At 51.7% G+C, this 18010-nt stretch overlaps 1 protein-coding gene across 3 annotated transcripts in view; it reads left to right on the plus strand.

Annotated features, from left to right (window-relative positions):
• Positions 1-10779, plus strand: part of P2RY6 (pyrimidinergic receptor P2Y6) — a 33012-nt gene extending 22233 nt beyond the window's left edge. The window contains exons 2-3 of one of the 3 annotated variants that reach the window (XM_033205343.1): positions 7918-8003; positions 8665-9984. In XM_033205343.1, the coding sequence (XP_033061234.1) occupies positions 8699-9685 (987 nt within the window). In that variant the 5' untranslated portion in view covers positions 7918-8003; positions 8665-8698 and the 3' untranslated portion in view covers positions 9686-9984. Of the gene's footprint in view, positions 1-7917; positions 8004-8664 lie in introns of all 3 variants that reach the window. The other 2 variants (XM_033205344.1, XM_033205342.1) reach the window with 2 other exon arrangements.
• Positions 10780-18010: the final 7231 nt, after the last annotated feature.

The following is an 18010-nucleotide window of genomic DNA, read 5'->3' on the forward strand; positions in this document are numbered from 1 at the left end:
GGTGGAAGGTGCGGTGGTCCTGTAAGCGTGGACTTATAAGGGCTGGGCACCACAAGCCGTCCCTCTGCTCACTGGGGGCTGCCCTGTCACAGCTGCTCCCTGGGCCTCTGTGCTATCCACAGTTCCTCAGTCTCAGGGCTGCCCTTGACCTCTCAGCCTTGTGCCCACTGGGGCTGCGTGGTCTCTAGCCCTCTTCATTCACATTCCCAAGAAAGAACCTCTTGCTGACTTTGTGGTGCCTCAGTCACCTCATTTGTAAAGTGGAAACAGTAGTTTTGAAGAGTGAATGAGACAAGGCACATTAAGCATTTTGCACAATGCTTGGTTTATCATCAGTGCTCAATTAATACATGTGTCCAGGTTGTGGTGGGGCTTCTGGGTGCACTCTTGGGCAGCTGGGGCCCCTCATACATAGTGGGGTCTTGGGAGATGTAAGTTTCATCTTTGCTAAGCTTGAAGAGGCTGGAGAGAAACCAAAGGAAGCAGCCCCCACCCCCAAATTCCCCAAAGCTGCAGCTTCCTCTTCTTTTCACTAAAAATGGCTGTTTCAGTTTTAGATTTAATTCCTGTTGAGCCGGAGGTGAGAAGGGGAAGTGGGAAAGGAGAAGAGAAATCAGAGCCCCTGCCTTCCATGTTCCCTTCTGCCAGGTTTGTCATTCTGTAGCCAGCCAGATGCCACAGGTAGGACCAGAACTCCTCCAGGTGAGAGGACTCTGCTTCCGGCCCTCTGTCTTCTGGGTGCCAGGGAGGCACTTACATTAGGAACCTGGCCTCAAGCTGGCCTCAAGTGGGCTCCAGGGCAACCCTGCCTCAGGCTAGAGGCTGTCCAGAGTCAGGATTGTGTTGATGACTGGGGCACAGAGGGTATAGTGACTCTGTATGGTAGGTAGGCACCATAAGTGGCCCTGTTTACCCAGGCTCAGAGACGGTAGGTGGCTTACCCTAGGTCACACAGCAAGTTGGTTGTCAATCCCAGCCTGTCTGACTCCTTAGGGGAAGGAAGCTAACTCTTGACCCTTGGCATCCTGTGCCCTTGCCGCTAATTCACTGGTCAGGGGCCCAGCAAGGGGATTTCCAGGCCTTTATTTCCCAGCAGGCAGGCAGGCCAAGGTTAGGAAGCCTCTTCCACATCCAGCTTCGTCTGAGCTGGTTCCTGCCTCAGCTGGCTGGCAGACAGTGACTCAGGCTTCCAGCTCCTGCCTTTGGCCAACAGATCCCCTCATCCCTGCTAGATATGAAGGCCTCAGGGGATGGGGGAGGCTCTGGGGTCATGTAAAGTTTATCCTGAGACCATAGGATCTAAGCAGCCTGAAGGGCTGGGCCCCTTGTCATTTCTTCCTATGTCCATAGTGAATTGCTCCTGCTCTAGAACTGACCCCATGGTTGTTGCCTCAACTGGAAAAAGGAAACTGGAAGAGGCTGTCCCTGCTGTGAGGTGAGGGGCTGCCATATTTTGCCAAAGGTGTACCTGGGGTGGAGATGGGTGGTGGATGCCTGGGGCCAGGGCCTCTACCTCAGACAGATAGGGCTTGGTGCTGACCCTGTTGTCCCTGCTATGTCCCCAGTGGCTCCTGTGACCACACTGACCAGGGTGAGGACCTGAGAATGAGAGCCTGAGCTCATCTGGGGAGGGTGAGTGGAAGGAAGGTTGGGGAGTGGGTCAAGAGGAAATGAGACTGGAAACCCAGTCAGGAGGCTGCTCAGTGCCAGCCCCGAGGGGAGGCCTTCCGCTGTGGGCAGACCAGCCTTGCCCTCACCCCTCACTGGCTGTGTGACAGAGCAGGGCTGGCTGTCCGCTGGTGCCATCTCATGGCTACAGAGTCTCAACGCAGGGAAGACCCAACGCCCCTGGGAATCCCCTGGTTTGAGCATCTAAGCTCCAACTTCGGGGGAACAATGAAGAAGGGGGCCTTAGAGTCAAGAAGAACGTGCTGAAATGCCACGTGGCTGGGATAGCTTGGAAAACTCACTGGCCCTTCCTAAGTCTTAGTTTCTTCATATGTAAAGGGGAGGGAATAATCCACCCCCCACCAAATTGCCCAGGACTGCAGATAAAACATCTGGCACAGAATAGGCATTTAAGAAACAACACTGGCCATACACAGTGGCTCACGCCTGTAATCCCAGCACTTTGGGAGGCCAAGGCAGGTGGATTACCTGAGGTCGGAAGTTCAAGACCAGCCTAACCAACATGGAGAAACCCCATCTCTACTAAAAGTACAAAATTAGCCTGGTATGGTGGCACATGCCTGTACATCCCAGCTACTTGGGAGGCTGAGGCAGAAGAATCGCTTGAACCTGGGAGGCGGAGGTTGCGGTGAGCCAAGATCGTGCCATTTTACTCCAACCTGGGCAACAAGAGTGAAACTCCATCTTAAAAAAAAAGAAAAGAAAAGAAAAAAAGAAGAAAGAGAGAGAGAGGAAGGAAGGAAGGAAGGAAGGAAGGAAGGAAGAAGGAAGGAAGAAAGAAAGAAAGAAGAAAGAAAGAAAGAAGAAAGAAAGAAAGAAAGAAAGAAAGAAAGAAAGAAAGAAAGGAGAGAGACTGGCCGTGGCCGGGCATAGTGGTGCATGCCTGTAATTCCAATACTTTGGGAGGCCAAGGAGGGAGGATCTCTGCCAGAAGAAGGCTGCACCTTGGAGGTTTTGTGATGGGCCAGCTCCTCTCAGGCCTCCCATCTGAAGCCCCCTCTTTGCAGAGCTCATCCATTGCTCTGGCTTTTATATTTATTAATTTCTCACAGAGGTTAAGCTCATTCCCCACTTCTGTGCCTTTGCCCACAGTGGACCTCCTGCCTGTGATGCCCTCTTCAGCCTTGTTGTGTATCCAGGTCCCTCTGGTCCTTCAGTGCCCAGCAGTGGACATGCTTTCTCCATGAGCTTTACAGGTTACTCCCTCCCAGGTGCACCCATGACCCCTCAGACTTGAGTGCTCCCTCTCAGGCCCCGCCCCCTCCTCTAGGCCTAGCCAGGTCCATGGGCAAAGCTAAGGCCCGGTGAGAGTAGGGCAGTTCCTTGGGTCCGATTCAGTCATCCTTAAATTCTTTGAAGTCCCAAGCCCTAGGATGCTGTAGTTCCAAGGTCCTGAGAGCCCTCAAACCTAGACTTTGTTAGGAAGGCAAAGAACTAAAAGGCCAGTGGGTAGTGGGTACTCAGTGGTTGTTGAGGTGCCAGGCCAGGCCTCTCGTATGCCCTTAAACCCCTGATAAGAGGGTGGGGAAGGGGCAGCTGGCCTTAGTTTCTTTCTCCATCTGTCAGGTGGGACCCCATGAGCCTTTTCTTCCCCTCTGAGGTTAGTCCAAGTGCCCTTATCTGAGCAGAGCAGTGGGATTAGGGGTCTCCAGATCTGCACGTCTGGGCGGATAAGACATGATGGGGACAGCTTTGTGTTTCCCATCCATCCAGGTTGCAGGGGCTGAGACCACTTAGGCTTCTTACCTAAGCCCTGCCCTGCCCTGCCTTGGGGCCAACACCTCCTAGGAGCCCTCAGATCTGTTCCCATTCCTGGGACAGCGACCCATCCTGCTGGGAGTGGCTGTGGGAGGTTGTCCCAGGGACCCAGCAAAGGACTGGCTGTTGAGCTGAAGGCCACCTTGCTCTCCTGGGCCACAGCACAGGTCAAATCCGACCAGGAGGTCCACACTCAGCTGGCAGAAGTGACCTCTTAGCACAGGCCTGAGCAAGCAGTAGGTGCTTGATCTGTGCACAACTGACCAAGTGTTTATCAGAAGTTCAAACCTGATTTTTCTCAGTGTGATCCAAACTTTGCGTTCCCACTCTGTTCCTCAATCCCCTTGCCTGTAAAAATGGCTTTGGGGTGAGATCGGTGCCTTTAAGGGCACCTTCAGCTCTGATGCTCTAGGCTCTAAGAGTCTCCTCTGCACCTCCCAGGGTAGAAGATGAGCCGCCCTGAGTGGCACTTCATCCTCCCAGCACACTGGTGGTCAGTATGACTGTATTCTACCCAGGAGGCTCAGAGAAGGGAAGGGGCTTATCTAGTCAGTGATTGGGGGCAAAGGTGGAGTAAGAACCTGGGCCTCAAACTCCCAAGGCGGCATTCTTTCCCCACACAATCCTCTCCTGCCACCCGCCTTGCTACCTCAGCTGCTCCAAATCAAAGCCCACCTCCTCCAGGTCACCCTCTTGGAATGCTGCTTCCCACTCTGGATCTGGCCTCCCCGGGACAATGAGGAGCCACATCTCCCGCTCTGGTCTCCTAACAGCTCTGAGGCCAGTTTGGTGGTGAGGAGGGGATGGGGAGGATGTGGCACAGGCAACTGGGTCCTCAGGGGCATCACATCTATCTCCACAGCCCATGTCCATCACTCCTTATGCGCTCTGCACCTGCTGTGTGGAAGAAGCAGTCACTGTGAAATGGGGGAACGTTGGAGGATCTGGTGACATATAGTAGGTACTCGATAAATGTGTGTGGAGAAAAGGAGAAGAGGGAAAGAGGGAGGGAGAAGGGGGCTGAGTAAGTATGTACATAAGTGGATTGCCACATGGAGGGATGGGTAGATGGACATGTTGGTGAGTGAGCTATTGAATGAGGGAAGGAAGGCTAGATGGGGGAGTGAATGGCTGGGAGGAGGGATGGACTCCCCGTGGCTCTGAGTGTTATAGCTAAAGGAGGAGCCACGAGCTCTCTAATCACTGCCCTACCCATTTGACAGTTGCGAAGACTGAGAGACGGTTGAGCAGAAAGAAAATTGCTGGTTCTATGGTGCTGACAGCCTCTGGTTCTCCCCTACCCCTCCTCCTCTGCCCCCATCCCCCTCTTTCCCCTGCTGGGGTAGAGGAGCGTTCCGGGAAGGACGCCTTTTTTCCGTCTCCTTGCTCCTCTAAGCCCAGTTTCCGCCAGGCGCTAGGCGTGGTGTTGGGGATGGCAGGGAGCCGGTGGCCCCCACAGAGACTCTTTTAGTCAGAGACAGTCCTGCCAGGAAACAGAGGAAGCTGAAGCTGCTCACCCTGTCAGATGAGTTGCAGCCTAGCTGAGGGCAGGAGAGTGGGGAGCCTCAGGTCTGGCTTCCCTTTGCCCCAACACACTGGACCACCAGCGTGCTGCAGGGACAGGAGGCTGCCTGTGAGTGTCAGTGCATCTTGGGGCCATGGGCCAGTGCAGGGGTTGTGGGGGATGGGGGGCAGGTAGACGCAAGGAACTGTGACTTTGGGCAGGAAGGCTGGGTTCAGCATTGACTTAAAGGAGGCCCACAGAGTTAGGAGGCCCAGAGGAAGGGATTCCACCCAGCTGGGGGGGATTAAAAAAAAGAATGAAGCAAGGTGAGATCTGGAGCTAGATAGATACTTAGGGTTTTGATGAATGGAGATTAGTTGAATGGCACTTTGTGTGAAGGGAATAGTGGTGATGGGGAGGCTGAAGAGGGAGTCTGGCTCTCTGGCTGCCACTGGCTGTGTGGGAGTCTCCACGTCTTGGGAATGTGTGACGAAAGAGGAAGAGGCAAGGGCAGAGTGGCCCTGGTGTACTTCAGATAGGGCTGGAGGGCTTGGCAGGGGTCTTGAATGTCAGGAAAAGGGTTTGGGCCTTTCCCCCAAAGGGCAGAGGAATGGAGAGAAGGATGTAGTCAGAGCCACTTGTTAGCAAGCCCCCCGCACCATGGGCAGAGTCCAGCTCAGGAAGCGGCTGGGGTCTGGTCTGGTCCAGGACTTAGGACCCAAGAGCTAGTGACAGATGTCAGCGCCAAGGTCAGCTGCTGCCTGGAGGTGGGAGCCAAGAGCACCCTCCTTGAGGCCAGCCCCTGCCAGGAACTGGGAGAACAGCTCAGCTCTCCTAGGTCCTCAGAAAATAGACAAGGGAGCCGGGGTGATGGTCAGACCTGTCTTTCCTGACACAGCCCTGAAGGTTTTCCCGGAGAGCTGTGCACTGGATCCCCTCCTGCAGCCCCCTGCCTCCTTCCAAGAGGGAGGGGAGGGGGTCCCAGGAGGATCAGTCTCACCAGGGTGTGCAAGTGGCAGACTGCAGTCCCCAGTTATCTGAGACAAAGGGCTGTCCCTGGGGGTGGGATCTGAGGGTGAAGGCCTTCCAAAGGAAGGTTGAGGGATGCAGCACCCCTCTAGCATGTTCTCCTCCTCACCACAACCCTCTTCCCTTGCAGACTGGTCTCCTTAGACCCTGTGTGAGGAGAGGGGTCAGGGAGGGGCAGAGGCTGCATCTCAAAGGCCAGCCCCATGGAACCAGCAATTTTCTTTCTCCTCAGATTTCTTTGTCAGACCCTGTGTGAGAAGAGATCAGTCTGCAAGAACAGAGGGTTATGGTGAGGAGGGGAACATGGTAGAGGGGTGCTGTGTCCCTCAACCTTCCTCCTCACCCGGAGTGTCTTCCCACCCTTCTCCACCCATGGAAATCCTAGTCAACCACCCAGGCCTTGCTCTGTCTTTCATTCTGCTCTGAAAAGTCTCTTCCATCAGGTGGTTCACACTGGTCTCCTCCATCAGACTAGCATATCTGTATCTGTATCCCCATATCTCCATGTCCACCTATACACTATGCCCTCATGTATCTAGCTGGTAGAGAGGACTCAGTGAATCCCTGTCATGTGAAAACAAGAGAATGAACATGTGAATGAGAATGGCCCGAACCAATGAATGAAGAGATGAGTGGACGTTCTCTGCCTGTGCTAATCCTGGCTTCATGGCTATGCTGTGGGGGGCTGCTATGTTTCTTCCTCTGGTCTCCTCGTTGTGCCTACCTTGTCCTAGCTGGGCACCCAGCACTCCTAGCATATGGTCTAAAGCCCCACAAAGAATCTTTGGTAACTGAGGGTGACATGGGATGTGGGCTGCAGACAGAGAATCCAACACTATCATTTTGCCCAGAATTGGGGTAAAATAGCTTCACCAAAATGAAATTGTAAGTTGGGAAGAATGTATTTTTCTCTAATACAACTTTTTAAAATCCCATAACCTTACTTAGTAGGTATATTTAGAACAGAAAACACTTGACCCCATGCCAGGCACTGATCTTCACAACAATCTTATAAGGCAAGTACTATCTCATTTCATTTTACAGATGGGGAATCTGGAGGACAGACGTTAACTAGTATGCCCAAGACCACATAACTCATCCGTGGCATAGCTGGGACTTGAACCTAAGCATCTGGACCAGAGTCTATATACTTTGCCTGAACCCTTTACCACCCACTGAGTGTATTTGCAGAACTTCATATTTTTTCTGGGCCTCAATTTTTCCCGTCTGTAAAATGGGAAAAGAGGAGGATTAGATTCATTATCTCAAAGGCCCATTGGATTTTAGTTGTAAATTTTCTCTAGACACCCGTAATATGGCAATGTCAGTTTAGAGGTGAGCATCTAGCAGTCAGACTTACCCCATCAAGGAACCCCTTAGGGTATTTGTGCTGCTGGCTCTCCCAAAACCCAGCCCGGAAGAATGAGAGGAGGGACAAGATGTAGAATGCAATGGCATGGCATTTATTGAGCACTACCGAATGTCATCACCACACATTTCACTGATGAGGACGCTGGCCACGTCACTTATGAGGACACTGTGACATGACCTGTTTCACACAGCACGGAAGTGGGGGAGCAACATTTAAACCCAGGCCTGCCTAGCTCTGAAGTTGGTCATGTAACCTCTACATCCCATGTCTGTGGGCTACACTAAGCTGCCTTTTCTGGATTGGGCAGTTGGGTTCTGGTTCTGACTCTGCTCTGACTTATGAAGGAAGAAGGAGCAGTCCCTGCGCCTCACTGTGCCTGGATTTCCATCTCTGTAAAGTAAACAGATGACTTGGTCCCTCACCCATCGGCCTTCAGGGATGCTGTTTTCACTCTGGGCACTAGCAGGCGCTGTGTTGTCAGAGGCTCTACCAAACCTGCCTTTGTAGCCTCAAGTGGAACCAGGCCTTGGGGAACTGGGTATCACCTCCTTCTCCTATTTTACAGATAACAAGACCTCTGCCAGAAGAACCATGGCTTTGAAAGGTGGAGTTCAGGCTGAGGAGATGGGTGCGGTCCTCAGTGAGCCCCTGGTGTGTGGACCCTTCATATTGGTTAACTAAGAGTTATCAGGGCCCTTTCTGCCCCAGACCCTGGACTAAGACCAGAGAGACACCGGACCTGGCCCCTCTCCTCAGGCGGGTCCCAGTCTGTGAGAGACATGCGGATCCACCATGACCAGAGTCTCCACACCCCAGGGAGCCCCTGGCAGCCCTGCACAGTATGATTTAGTGCTTCTAACCTCTTGACATCCCTGAGAGGCAGGCACCGCATTCCCCCTTTTCTCAGGTGAAATGAAATCAAGGTCACATAGCAAATACATAACAGAGTTAGGATTCAAACCCAAGTCCATCAATCTCCACTAACAGAGAAAGAAACATATGATCAGGGCTTTGAAGAATGAATAGAAGTTCACTAGGAAGGCCGAAGGAAAAAATATATATATACACACACACACACACACACACACACACACACAAAATGAATCAGATTGCTCCCAAGCATGAGCTTTATTGTATCACAAGTTTTCTTGAAGTGAGGGCTCTGTGGGGCTTCATGGGGTGGTTAGAGTAGCAGAGTTGACAAAGTTGGTGCCCTCACTGTTCAGACAGGGAGATCAGGGCCCGAGGAGGGGCAGGGCCTGCTGGGTGGTGAGTGAGCATGTCACTGACAGGCTGCGTATTGCTTTCCCAGCCTCCCTGAACATAGGAAACTCACCTGAGCAGCCATGGAGTGGGACAATGGCACAGGACAGGCTCTGGGCTTGCCACCCACCACCTGTGTCTACCGCGAGAACTTCAAGCGACTGCTGCTGCCACCTGTGTATTCGGCGGTGCTGGCGGCTGGCCTGCCGCTGAACGTCTGTGTCATTACCCAGATCTGCACATCCCGCCGGGCCCTGACTCGCACGGCCGTGTATACCCTAAACCTCGCCCTGGCCGACCTACTGTATGCCTGCTCCCTGCCCCTGCTCATCTACAACTATGCCCAAGGTGACCACTGGCCCTTTGGTGACTTCGCCTGCCGCCTGGTCCGCTTCCTCTTCTACGCCAACCTGCATGGCAGCATCCTCTTCCTCACCTGCATCAGCTTCCAGCGCTACCTGGGCATCTGCCACCCACTGGCCCCCTGGCACAAACGTGGGGGCCGCCGGGCCGCCTGGCTAGTGTGTGTAGCCGTGTGGCTGACTGTGACAACCCAGTCCCTGCCCACAGCCGTCTTCGCTGCCACAGGCATCCAGCGTAACCGCACTGTCTGCTATGACCTCAGCCCGCCTGCCCTGGCCACCCGCTATATGCCCTATGGCATGGCTCTCACTGTCATCGGCTTCCTGCTGCCCTTTGCTGCCCTGCTGGCCTGCTACTGTCTCCTGGCCCGCCGCTTGTGTCGCCAGGATGGCCCAGCAGAGCCTGTGGCCCAGGAGCGGCGTGGCAAGGCAGCCCGCATGGCGGTGGTGGTGGCCGCTGCCTTTGCCATCAGCTTCCTGCCTTTCCACATCACCAAGACAGCCTACCTGGCAGTGCGCTCGACGCCAGGCGTCCCCTGCCCTGTGTTGGAGGCCTTTGCGGCAGCCTACAAAGGCACGCGGCCATTCGCCAGCGCCAACAGCGTGCTGGACCCCATCCTCTTCTACTTCACCCAGAAGAAGTTCCGCCGACGACCACATGAGCTCCTACAGAAACTCGCAGCCAAATGGCAGAGGCAGGGTCGCTAAGTCCTCCAGGGCTTGGGCAGCCTTCATGTTTGCCATTGTGTCCAGGGCACCAGGAGCCCCACCAACCCCAAACCAGGCAGAGAATTAGAGCTCAGCTCAGCTGGGCATGGAGTAAGGTCCCTCACAGGACCCAGAAGCTCACCAAAAGCTATTTCTTCAGCCCCTTCTCTGGTCCAGGCCCTGTGGGCATGGAGATGGACAGACCTGGGCCTGGCATTTGAGAGGTCCTAGTCAGCCATGGAGACCTGGGGAAACCACATTAAGGTGCTCACAAAAATACAATGTGACGTGTACTGTCATCAAGGGGTATGTTCCATGCTTTGAGTCACCAATGAAGCAGGTGAGGGAAGATGAGAGGGGGAAGTGAGAGCTTCTGGGAAGGGGCATTTGAGCTGGGTTTTGAGGGATGACTATGAGCTCTCTGGAGAGGAGTGATATTCCATTTATTTAGCAAGCCTTTACTGACACCTTGTGCTCAGGCCTGGGTTGGTTCTGGGGCCCTAGAAGAACCAGTCCTAGCCCTGGTCCATACAGGTTCCCAACTGCTGGAAGTACAGACTGGCACAGCAACATTAGGGTTGTGACAGAGGGAAGCATGGCTGCAGGGAGGGGTACACAGAGGGTGTCCATGACCCAGTCTGAGGAGTCAGGAAAGAGCTCTCTGAGGAGGGAGCATCTGAGCCAGATGTCAAGGGCTGCGTGGAAACTTGGCAAGCAGAAGTGGGGAACACTTTAGTGCAACCCAGGTATGCTCCATACATATCCAGCTGGGCCAGCCTTGTGCTGGGATCTGCCCTGGGCAGACAGGCACGGGGCCGGAGCAGAGGACACATGGCCTTGCATGTGTGAAAGCCGAGAAAATGGGAACTGTGCCTCAGCCAGCCTCCAGACAAGGGCAAGAGTTGGCCAGAAGCTCCAGGCAGTGGGAGGCCAATGGAGGGAGTAATCAGGGGAAGTTTCTTAGAAGAGGCAGGGGGCCAAGTACAGTGGCTCATGCCTGTAATGTAAGCAATTTGCGAGGCCAAGGAAGGAGGAATGCTTGAGCCCTGGAGTTTGAGACCAGCCTGGGCAACATAGTAAGACCCTGTTTCTACCAAAAAAAAATTTAAAATAGCCTGGTGTGGTGGTGTCTGACTGTAGTACTAACTACTCGGGAGGCTGAGGTGCTGAGTTCAAAGTGACAGTGAGCTAGGGTCACACCAGTGCATTCCAGCCTGAGCGACAGATGGAGACCCTGTCTCTTAAAAAATTAAAATAAATCAGGAGTGGTGGCTCATGTCTGTAATCCCAGTACTTTGGGAGGCTAAGGCAGGTGGATCACTTGAGATCAGGAGTTTGAGAACAGCCTGGCCAACACAGTGAAACCCTGTCTCTACTGAAAATACAAAAATTAGCTGGGCGTGGTGGCTGGCGCCTGTAATCCCAGCTACTTGGGAGGCTGAGGCAAGAGAATTGCTTGAACCTGGGAGGCAGAGGTTGCAGTGAACCGAGATCACATCACTGCATTCCAGCCTGGGCGATGGAGTGAGACCCTGTCTCAAAAAAAAAAAAAAAAAGAAGAAGAAGGGATCAGCTTGAGCCAGGAGGAATTCAAAAAGCAGAGTGAAGCAGCTCTGGAGCTGCTCCCAGTAGAAGGCATGGGGTGATGTGTACAAAACCCAGAGTTAGAAATGAGCTGAGGGGCTGGGCATGGTAGCTCATACCTGTAATCCCAACACTTTGGGAGGCCAAGGCATGCAGATCACTTGAGGTCAGGAGTTTGAGACCAGCCTGGCCAACATGGCAAAACCTCATCTCTACTAAAAAATACAAAAATTAGCTGGGCGTAGTGGCAGGCGCCTATAGTCCCAGCTACTCCAGAGGCTGAGGCACAGGAATCACTTGAACCTGGGAGGTGGAGGTTGTGGTGAACTGAGATTGCACCAATGCACTCCAGTCTGGGTAACAAAGCAAGACTCTGTCTCAGAAAAAAAAAAAAAAAAAAAAAAAGGAAAACATTGGCTGTAAAGCAACAGTGAGTTTCAATTAAATGGGCAATAGGTGGGGTGGGGTGGGACCTGGGTGTGTGGAAGGGGGTGGCCAGGAAAAGAGCTGGGTAGGGCCAGAGCATTCAAGGCTAGGATGAGCCCCAGATCCACCTCTCCTTCATCCACCTCTTCAAGTGTGGCTTTCAACCTTAGGGTATCCTCTGTACCTGGGGTACCTCCACCAGGCCCCTAAGTGAGGGGAAACAGTTGTTCAACATTGCTTCACTCTAAATGGAAGAGCCAGCAGCTTGAGAGCCTCAGGGCCACCAGGAGGCTGCTACATGGAGGTCCCACCACTGGAAGCCTACTGATTGGTCTCACAACAGACTGTTCCTGCCATGTTCCACTCCTGCCCTCTCAGGCCCATCGTTCTGACCTGTGGGTACCCAGAGAGCTGCCTTGAGGCCACCTCATAAGGAGGCATGTCAAACACAGATCCAAGCCTTAAAAAGCCTTGGAAAGGCATCTTAACCGAAGGTCCCCGGAGGAAGCAGCAAAGGGGAATGGTAGCACACAAGACCCCACACCCAGCCAGGTACGGTGGCTCATATCTGTAATCATAACACTTTGGGAGACCAAGGCAGGTGAATCATGAAGTCAGAAGATCGAGACCATCCTGTCCAACATGGTGAAACCCCATCTCTACTAAAAATACAAAAATTAGCTGGGCGTGGTGGCGGGCGCCTGTAGTCCCAGCTACTTGGGAGGCTGAGGCAGGAGAATTGCTAGAACCCAGGAGGCGGAGACTGCAGTGAGCCAAGATTGCACTACTGTACTCCAGCCTGGGGACAGAGTGAGACTCCATCTTAAAAAAAAAAAAAAGACCCCACACCCTCCACCAAATCCTCTTCCCCTCTGAGAACCACCCCTCAGCTACTCCTTTGCAGCTCCTCATTCTCTGCCATTTTTTTCTCATTTCTCCTCCCCATCACTTCTCCTCCAGTCCTTGTGCCCTCCTCCCAGATCTGTTTTTCTTATGTAGAACAATCTAGCCTGTCCTTGGCTGCTGGTGCACCATGCAGAACCTGTAAGCCAGGAACTACCCCTGGCTAACAGTCTTCCTTTTAGAAGGCAGAGCAGGGAGGGGAAGGACTGTATAACTTATGCAATATTTTTATTTTAGCCCTACCTAGTCCCCAAGGCTGCTGGGCAATAGAGTCATTCAGAGAGGGGCATTGGAGGAGTTAAACACCATGGTAATGTCACAAGTATGCTTGCAGCTGGCTGAAGAAGTGGGAAAACCAGCCCCAACCCACCGTGGGAGGCCATTCAAAGTGTCCTTGCTGGAGAGGCAGACCATTTGGACAGAAGGAACTTTGACTTGTGACCACAGTGAGACCGATGTATGTTAGAAGACAGAGGCTGATTTTTATTCCCTGTACGGTGCCCCACCGTGCCAAGCAGGACATATGGAACCCACCTTGCATCTAGCTTCGAGTCTAAGACTAGTCTTCTCAACTGCCTGGGATGGGGGCTAGGGGAGAGTGAGAGCAAGGGCAGGGGACAGGGCCTCTGCTCATAGCCCACCTGAGCCCCTGTAGAGAGTCCCAGATGACTGTCCCAGCTGACCTCCAAGAGCTGTGACCCTTTGCTTACTCTTCCAGGAGTCGAAATTGTGACCCACCGGTAAATTCCTGTCCAAGCTTCCCTTTGTGAGGCCAAATAGCATGGAAGGTGCAGACTCCAGAGCCAGACCATCCGGTATATGTCCTGGCTCTATCATATACTAGCTCTGTTATACTGGACAAGTCATTTATTTATTTATTTATTTTTTAGTTTTTTCTTTTTTTTTTTTTTTTTTTTTTTTTGAGACGGAGTCTTGCTCTGTCACCAGGCTGGAGTGCAGTTGTGCGATCTTGGCTCACTGAAACTTCCGTCTCCTGGGTTCAAGCGATTCCCCTGCCTCAGTCTCCCGAGTAGCTGGGACTACAGGTGCGTGCCACCACGCCTGACTAATTTTTTGTATTTTAGTAGAGACGGGGTTTCACCGTGTTGGCCAGGATGGTCTCTATCTTCTGACCTCGTGGTTTGCCAGCCTCGGCCTCCCAAAGTGCTGAGATTACAGGCATGAGCCACCACGCCCGGCCTATTTTTTATTTTTACTTTTTTGAGACGGAGTTGTGCTCTTGTTGTCCAGGCTGGAGTGCAATAGCGCAATCTCAGGTCACTGCAAAACTCCACTTCCTGAGTTCAAGCAATTCTCCTGCCTCAGCCTCCCGAGTAGCTGGAATTACAGCCACATGCCACCATGCCCAGCTAATTTTTATATTTTAGTGGAGATGGGGTTTCACCATGTTGATCAGGATGGTCTCGAACTCCTGACCTCAGGTGATCTGCCCGCCTTGGCCTCTCAAAGTGCTGGGATTACAGGCGTGAGCCACCGCATCCGGCCTGGGCAAGTTATTTCACCTCTTTGTGCCTCAGCTTCATTATTATTCCCATAACATTATTTATTTGGGTTCCACCCTGGGATGGTGAACCTTAGGTGTAGGCCAGGCAGTGACCTGGACAAAAGGTAGGGCCAGGGTCTAGGCTGGAGTGGGAACTAGGAATCAACAAGGTCTAGGGACACCGGGAAGGCTACTTAGAAAAGATGCAGAGCCTGGGGAATGGTCAACCCCAAAGTGGCTTGAGCTCGAGTGGGTGGGTGGGCTTCGTGAAAGAAAGAGTGGGAAGAGGGGAGGAGTTCTGGGAACTCCAAGATTAGGGAGCCAAGGAGAAGGAGCCAGAGATGTGGAGGGCAGGAGCCCAGGGGTCTCTGAATGATGGTGGTATGAGGGGAGAGTGGAGTTGGGTGAGTGAGAGGCTTGAGGGAAGGAAGTGGGGGTAGTAAGAAGAGAAGAGGGAGGAAGATTCCAAGAAAGGCCAGGCCCAGGGATGGAGCTTCCAGGACAAAGTTGTTGCTGAGAGTTGGCTGGTGGCAGTTGGGGGCAGAGAATCGGGAAGGGGTAGGGGTGGGGAGGTAGGAGCAATGGACACAGCTGGCCTCTTCCTCCCTCATTCATTTGTTCAATGAATATTGACTCTGTGTTTCTGAGATGAGCTCAGGTCCCGGCTCTAATCTTGGGAAAGAATCCAAGAGGTTTGGGATGCAGACAAGGAAACAGTTCATCCAGCAAACAATCCTTACTGGGCACCTCCTATATGCCAAGCATCATGCTGGGCCCTCATGGAGCTCCTAGTCTGATGGAGGAGACAGGTAATAATGAAACACATACATACCTGGATCATTACAGCTGGGGAGGAGAGTGCAGATCATAAAGAGGACCCATGCGAGGAAGGTATCACTAGGGAGATGATGAGCTCCTGGAATGGTCCATGGCCAAGAAATGCTAAATACCAGAGGGGCCCTGACCTAGCTGAGGGGCAGAAAGGGTTTCTAAGTGAGGCCCAGAACCTCCGAAGACCTCAGAAGGCATTAGCTCAGTGCAGAAGGGCTACAACAGAGTCTGTGACTTTGACCAAGCACCTTCACTCCTCTGATCCTCTGTTTCCTTACCTGTAAAATACTAGACCTTCCTAAGCCACCAGGGGTACCAAGGGATAGAAAAGTTAGAGCAGAAATTTCATAAAGTACTGAACATACTATAACCCAATAGAAAAATGAGCAAGAGGCACAAACAGGCACTTCATATAAAAGGAAACACACGGGCGGGCGCGGTGGCTCACGCCTGTAATCCTAGCCCTTTGGGAGGCTGAGGCGGGCAGATCACAAGGTCAGGAGTTTGAGACCAGCCTGACCAACATGGTGAAACCTTGCCTCTACTAAAACATAAAAATTAGCTGGGCGTGGTGGCATGTGCCTGTAATCCCAGTTACTTGGGAGGCTGAGGCAGGAGAATTGCTTGAACCTGGGAGGCAGAGATTACGATGAGCCAAGATCGCACTCCAGCTTGGGCAACAAGAGAGAAACTCTGTCTCAAAAAAAAAAAAAAAAAGAAACACAGATGATTAAAAAACATAGACGAGAAATTAGATCCCAGCTTGACAATGCCTCCTAATGTTGATCAATTGCCTGCCCTGTGCTCAAGCACTTCTGTCCATGTGTACCTGGAGTCATGCACAATGCTCAGCAAACACCTGGAAACACCAGAATGTGCATCAGCAAGACACTGGATCAATATACTGTGATATATTCACACACTGAAATAGTCCACATGGCCAGAATGGACTATAGAGGCATGCAACAGTATGGGTAAATCTTAGCAGTATAATAGTAAGAAAAAAGAAGTCCCAACAAATTATGTAAAGCAAGATGCCTTTTTTTTTTTTGAGACAGAGTCTTGCTCTGTTGCTCAGGCTGCAGTGCAGTGGTGTGGTCTTGGCTTAGTGCAAACTCCGCCTCCTGGGTTCAAGCGATTCTCCTGCCTCAGCCTCCCAAGAAGCTGTGACTACAGGCATGCACCACCACACCCTGCTAATTTTTGTATTTTTAATAGAGACTGGGTTTCACCATGTTGGCCAGGCTGGCCTTGAACTCCTGGCCTCAAGCAATCCACCCACCTCAGCCTCCCAAAGTGCTGGGATTACAGGCATGAGCCACCACGTACAGCAGGATGCCCTTTTTATAAAGTTAAGAACAACTAAAATGAAAATATATAGTTTGAAGGAATATGTAGATGCAATAAAACCATATAAAAAGGAGAGCAAGAGAATGCTGAACATAGGATTTGAGATGATGATTTTCTATGTGGTGGGGCAGCAGGAGGATGGGGGCAGAAGAACTATATAATGAGATGTGAATTATTTTAAAGGTCCTAGTTGTATTGTTTTGTTTTTTGGCGAAAGCCAGTTGAATAACTGATGAGAATGTAGTGTGATCAAAATATTATAAAGAATTTAATACTGTGTGCTTACGGTCTAATTATATAGGAAAGGGGGCAATCTCAGATAGTTTCTATCTGACTTTGCAATGGAGTCAGAAGAGTCAGATTTCCCCCTAAGACAGCTCCTTCATGCGTCTTGTCCCCGCACTCATCCTTTCTCTCCCTCTTAGGTACAGTTGCTCCTTGATTTACGATGGGGTTACATCGTAATCAGCTTATTGCGTCTTGTCCCCGCACTCATCCTTTCTCTCCCTCTTAGGTACAGTTGCTCCTTGATTTACGATGGGGTTACATCCCAATAAACCCACTGAAAATATCATAAGTCAAAAAGGCATTTAATATACCTAGCCTACCAAACATCAGAGCTTAGCCTAACCCACCTGAAACAGGCCCAGAATACTTCCACAGCCTAGAGTTGGGCAAAAATCATCTAACACAAAGCCTATTTTACAGTAAAATGCTGAATATCTCATGTAATTTATTGAATATTTTACTGAAAGTGAAAAAACAGAATGATTGTATGTGTGCTCAAAGTATGGATGTACATAGCTTTTGCATCATTATAAAGTCAAAAAGTCATTAAGTTGAAACATCATGAGCTGGGGACTATCTGTACCCGAAGCCCACCAAAGCCCATCATTGGCCATGACCTGTGACCTTCAAAACCTTCCCATCTTGATTTCTCCAAGGGATTCCATGATCCTCACCTCGCTAGATCACCATGACTCACTGGGTAGATGGGCTATTGTTTTCATTACCCTTTCATAGGTGAGGAGCCTGGGGCCCAGAGGAAAGGGGGTGACCTGCAGAAGGTGAGCCAGCATAGGGTTTCTCTCTCCACTCTGGTGCCCAGTGCTCCCAGCCCCTTATCAGATGAATCATCTTGGGGCTAAAAATTGCTGTACATAATTACCCAGCACCATAAAAATTCCAGATCCCTTCTGTTCATAGAAGATAACTTTGTCTTATCCTGGATCATAAGGAGCTGGGGGTGGGAGGATTCATGAAGCACTGGAAACAATCAAGCCACTCTCAGATTGGGTGAGCTTTGTTTGGACAGAGACCCAGTCTAGATCCTTAAACACTCTCCCTCCCCACCAAGGGGATTCCTGAGCCAAAGGCCCAAGCCAGCTCACCTCAAGGCCAAGCCACAAGACTCTGGGAGGCCGTGACCTAAACCTCCACTCCTCTCTATCCACTTGCCCATCTGTGATATGGAATAAGGGTTTCTGTCCCAGAAGTGACAGGGAGGTGGAAAAGTACAAATTTCAGATGATAGGAGTCACCATTATGCGGGGAGAGAGTGACTCCTGGGATGAGTCCTGTTTCCCACCCCTCCCCAACTCACCCCACAGCACACACCAAAACTTGCCCCAAAGAGTAGAAAGAAAATACTAAAGATGGTGAGAGTCTGACGTCAAATGCCAGAGCCAGAGAGAGCACTTTTGGGGAACCTGACCCACTCCTCACTT

The sequence above is a fragment of the Trachypithecus francoisi genome, unplaced genomic scaffold, assembly GCF_009764315.1.
Source record: "Trachypithecus francoisi isolate TF-2019V2 unplaced genomic scaffold, Tfra_2.0 Lachesis_group8, whole genome shotgun sequence".
Classification (NCBI taxonomy): Eukaryota; Metazoa; Chordata; class Mammalia; order Primates; family Cercopithecidae; genus Trachypithecus; species Trachypithecus francoisi.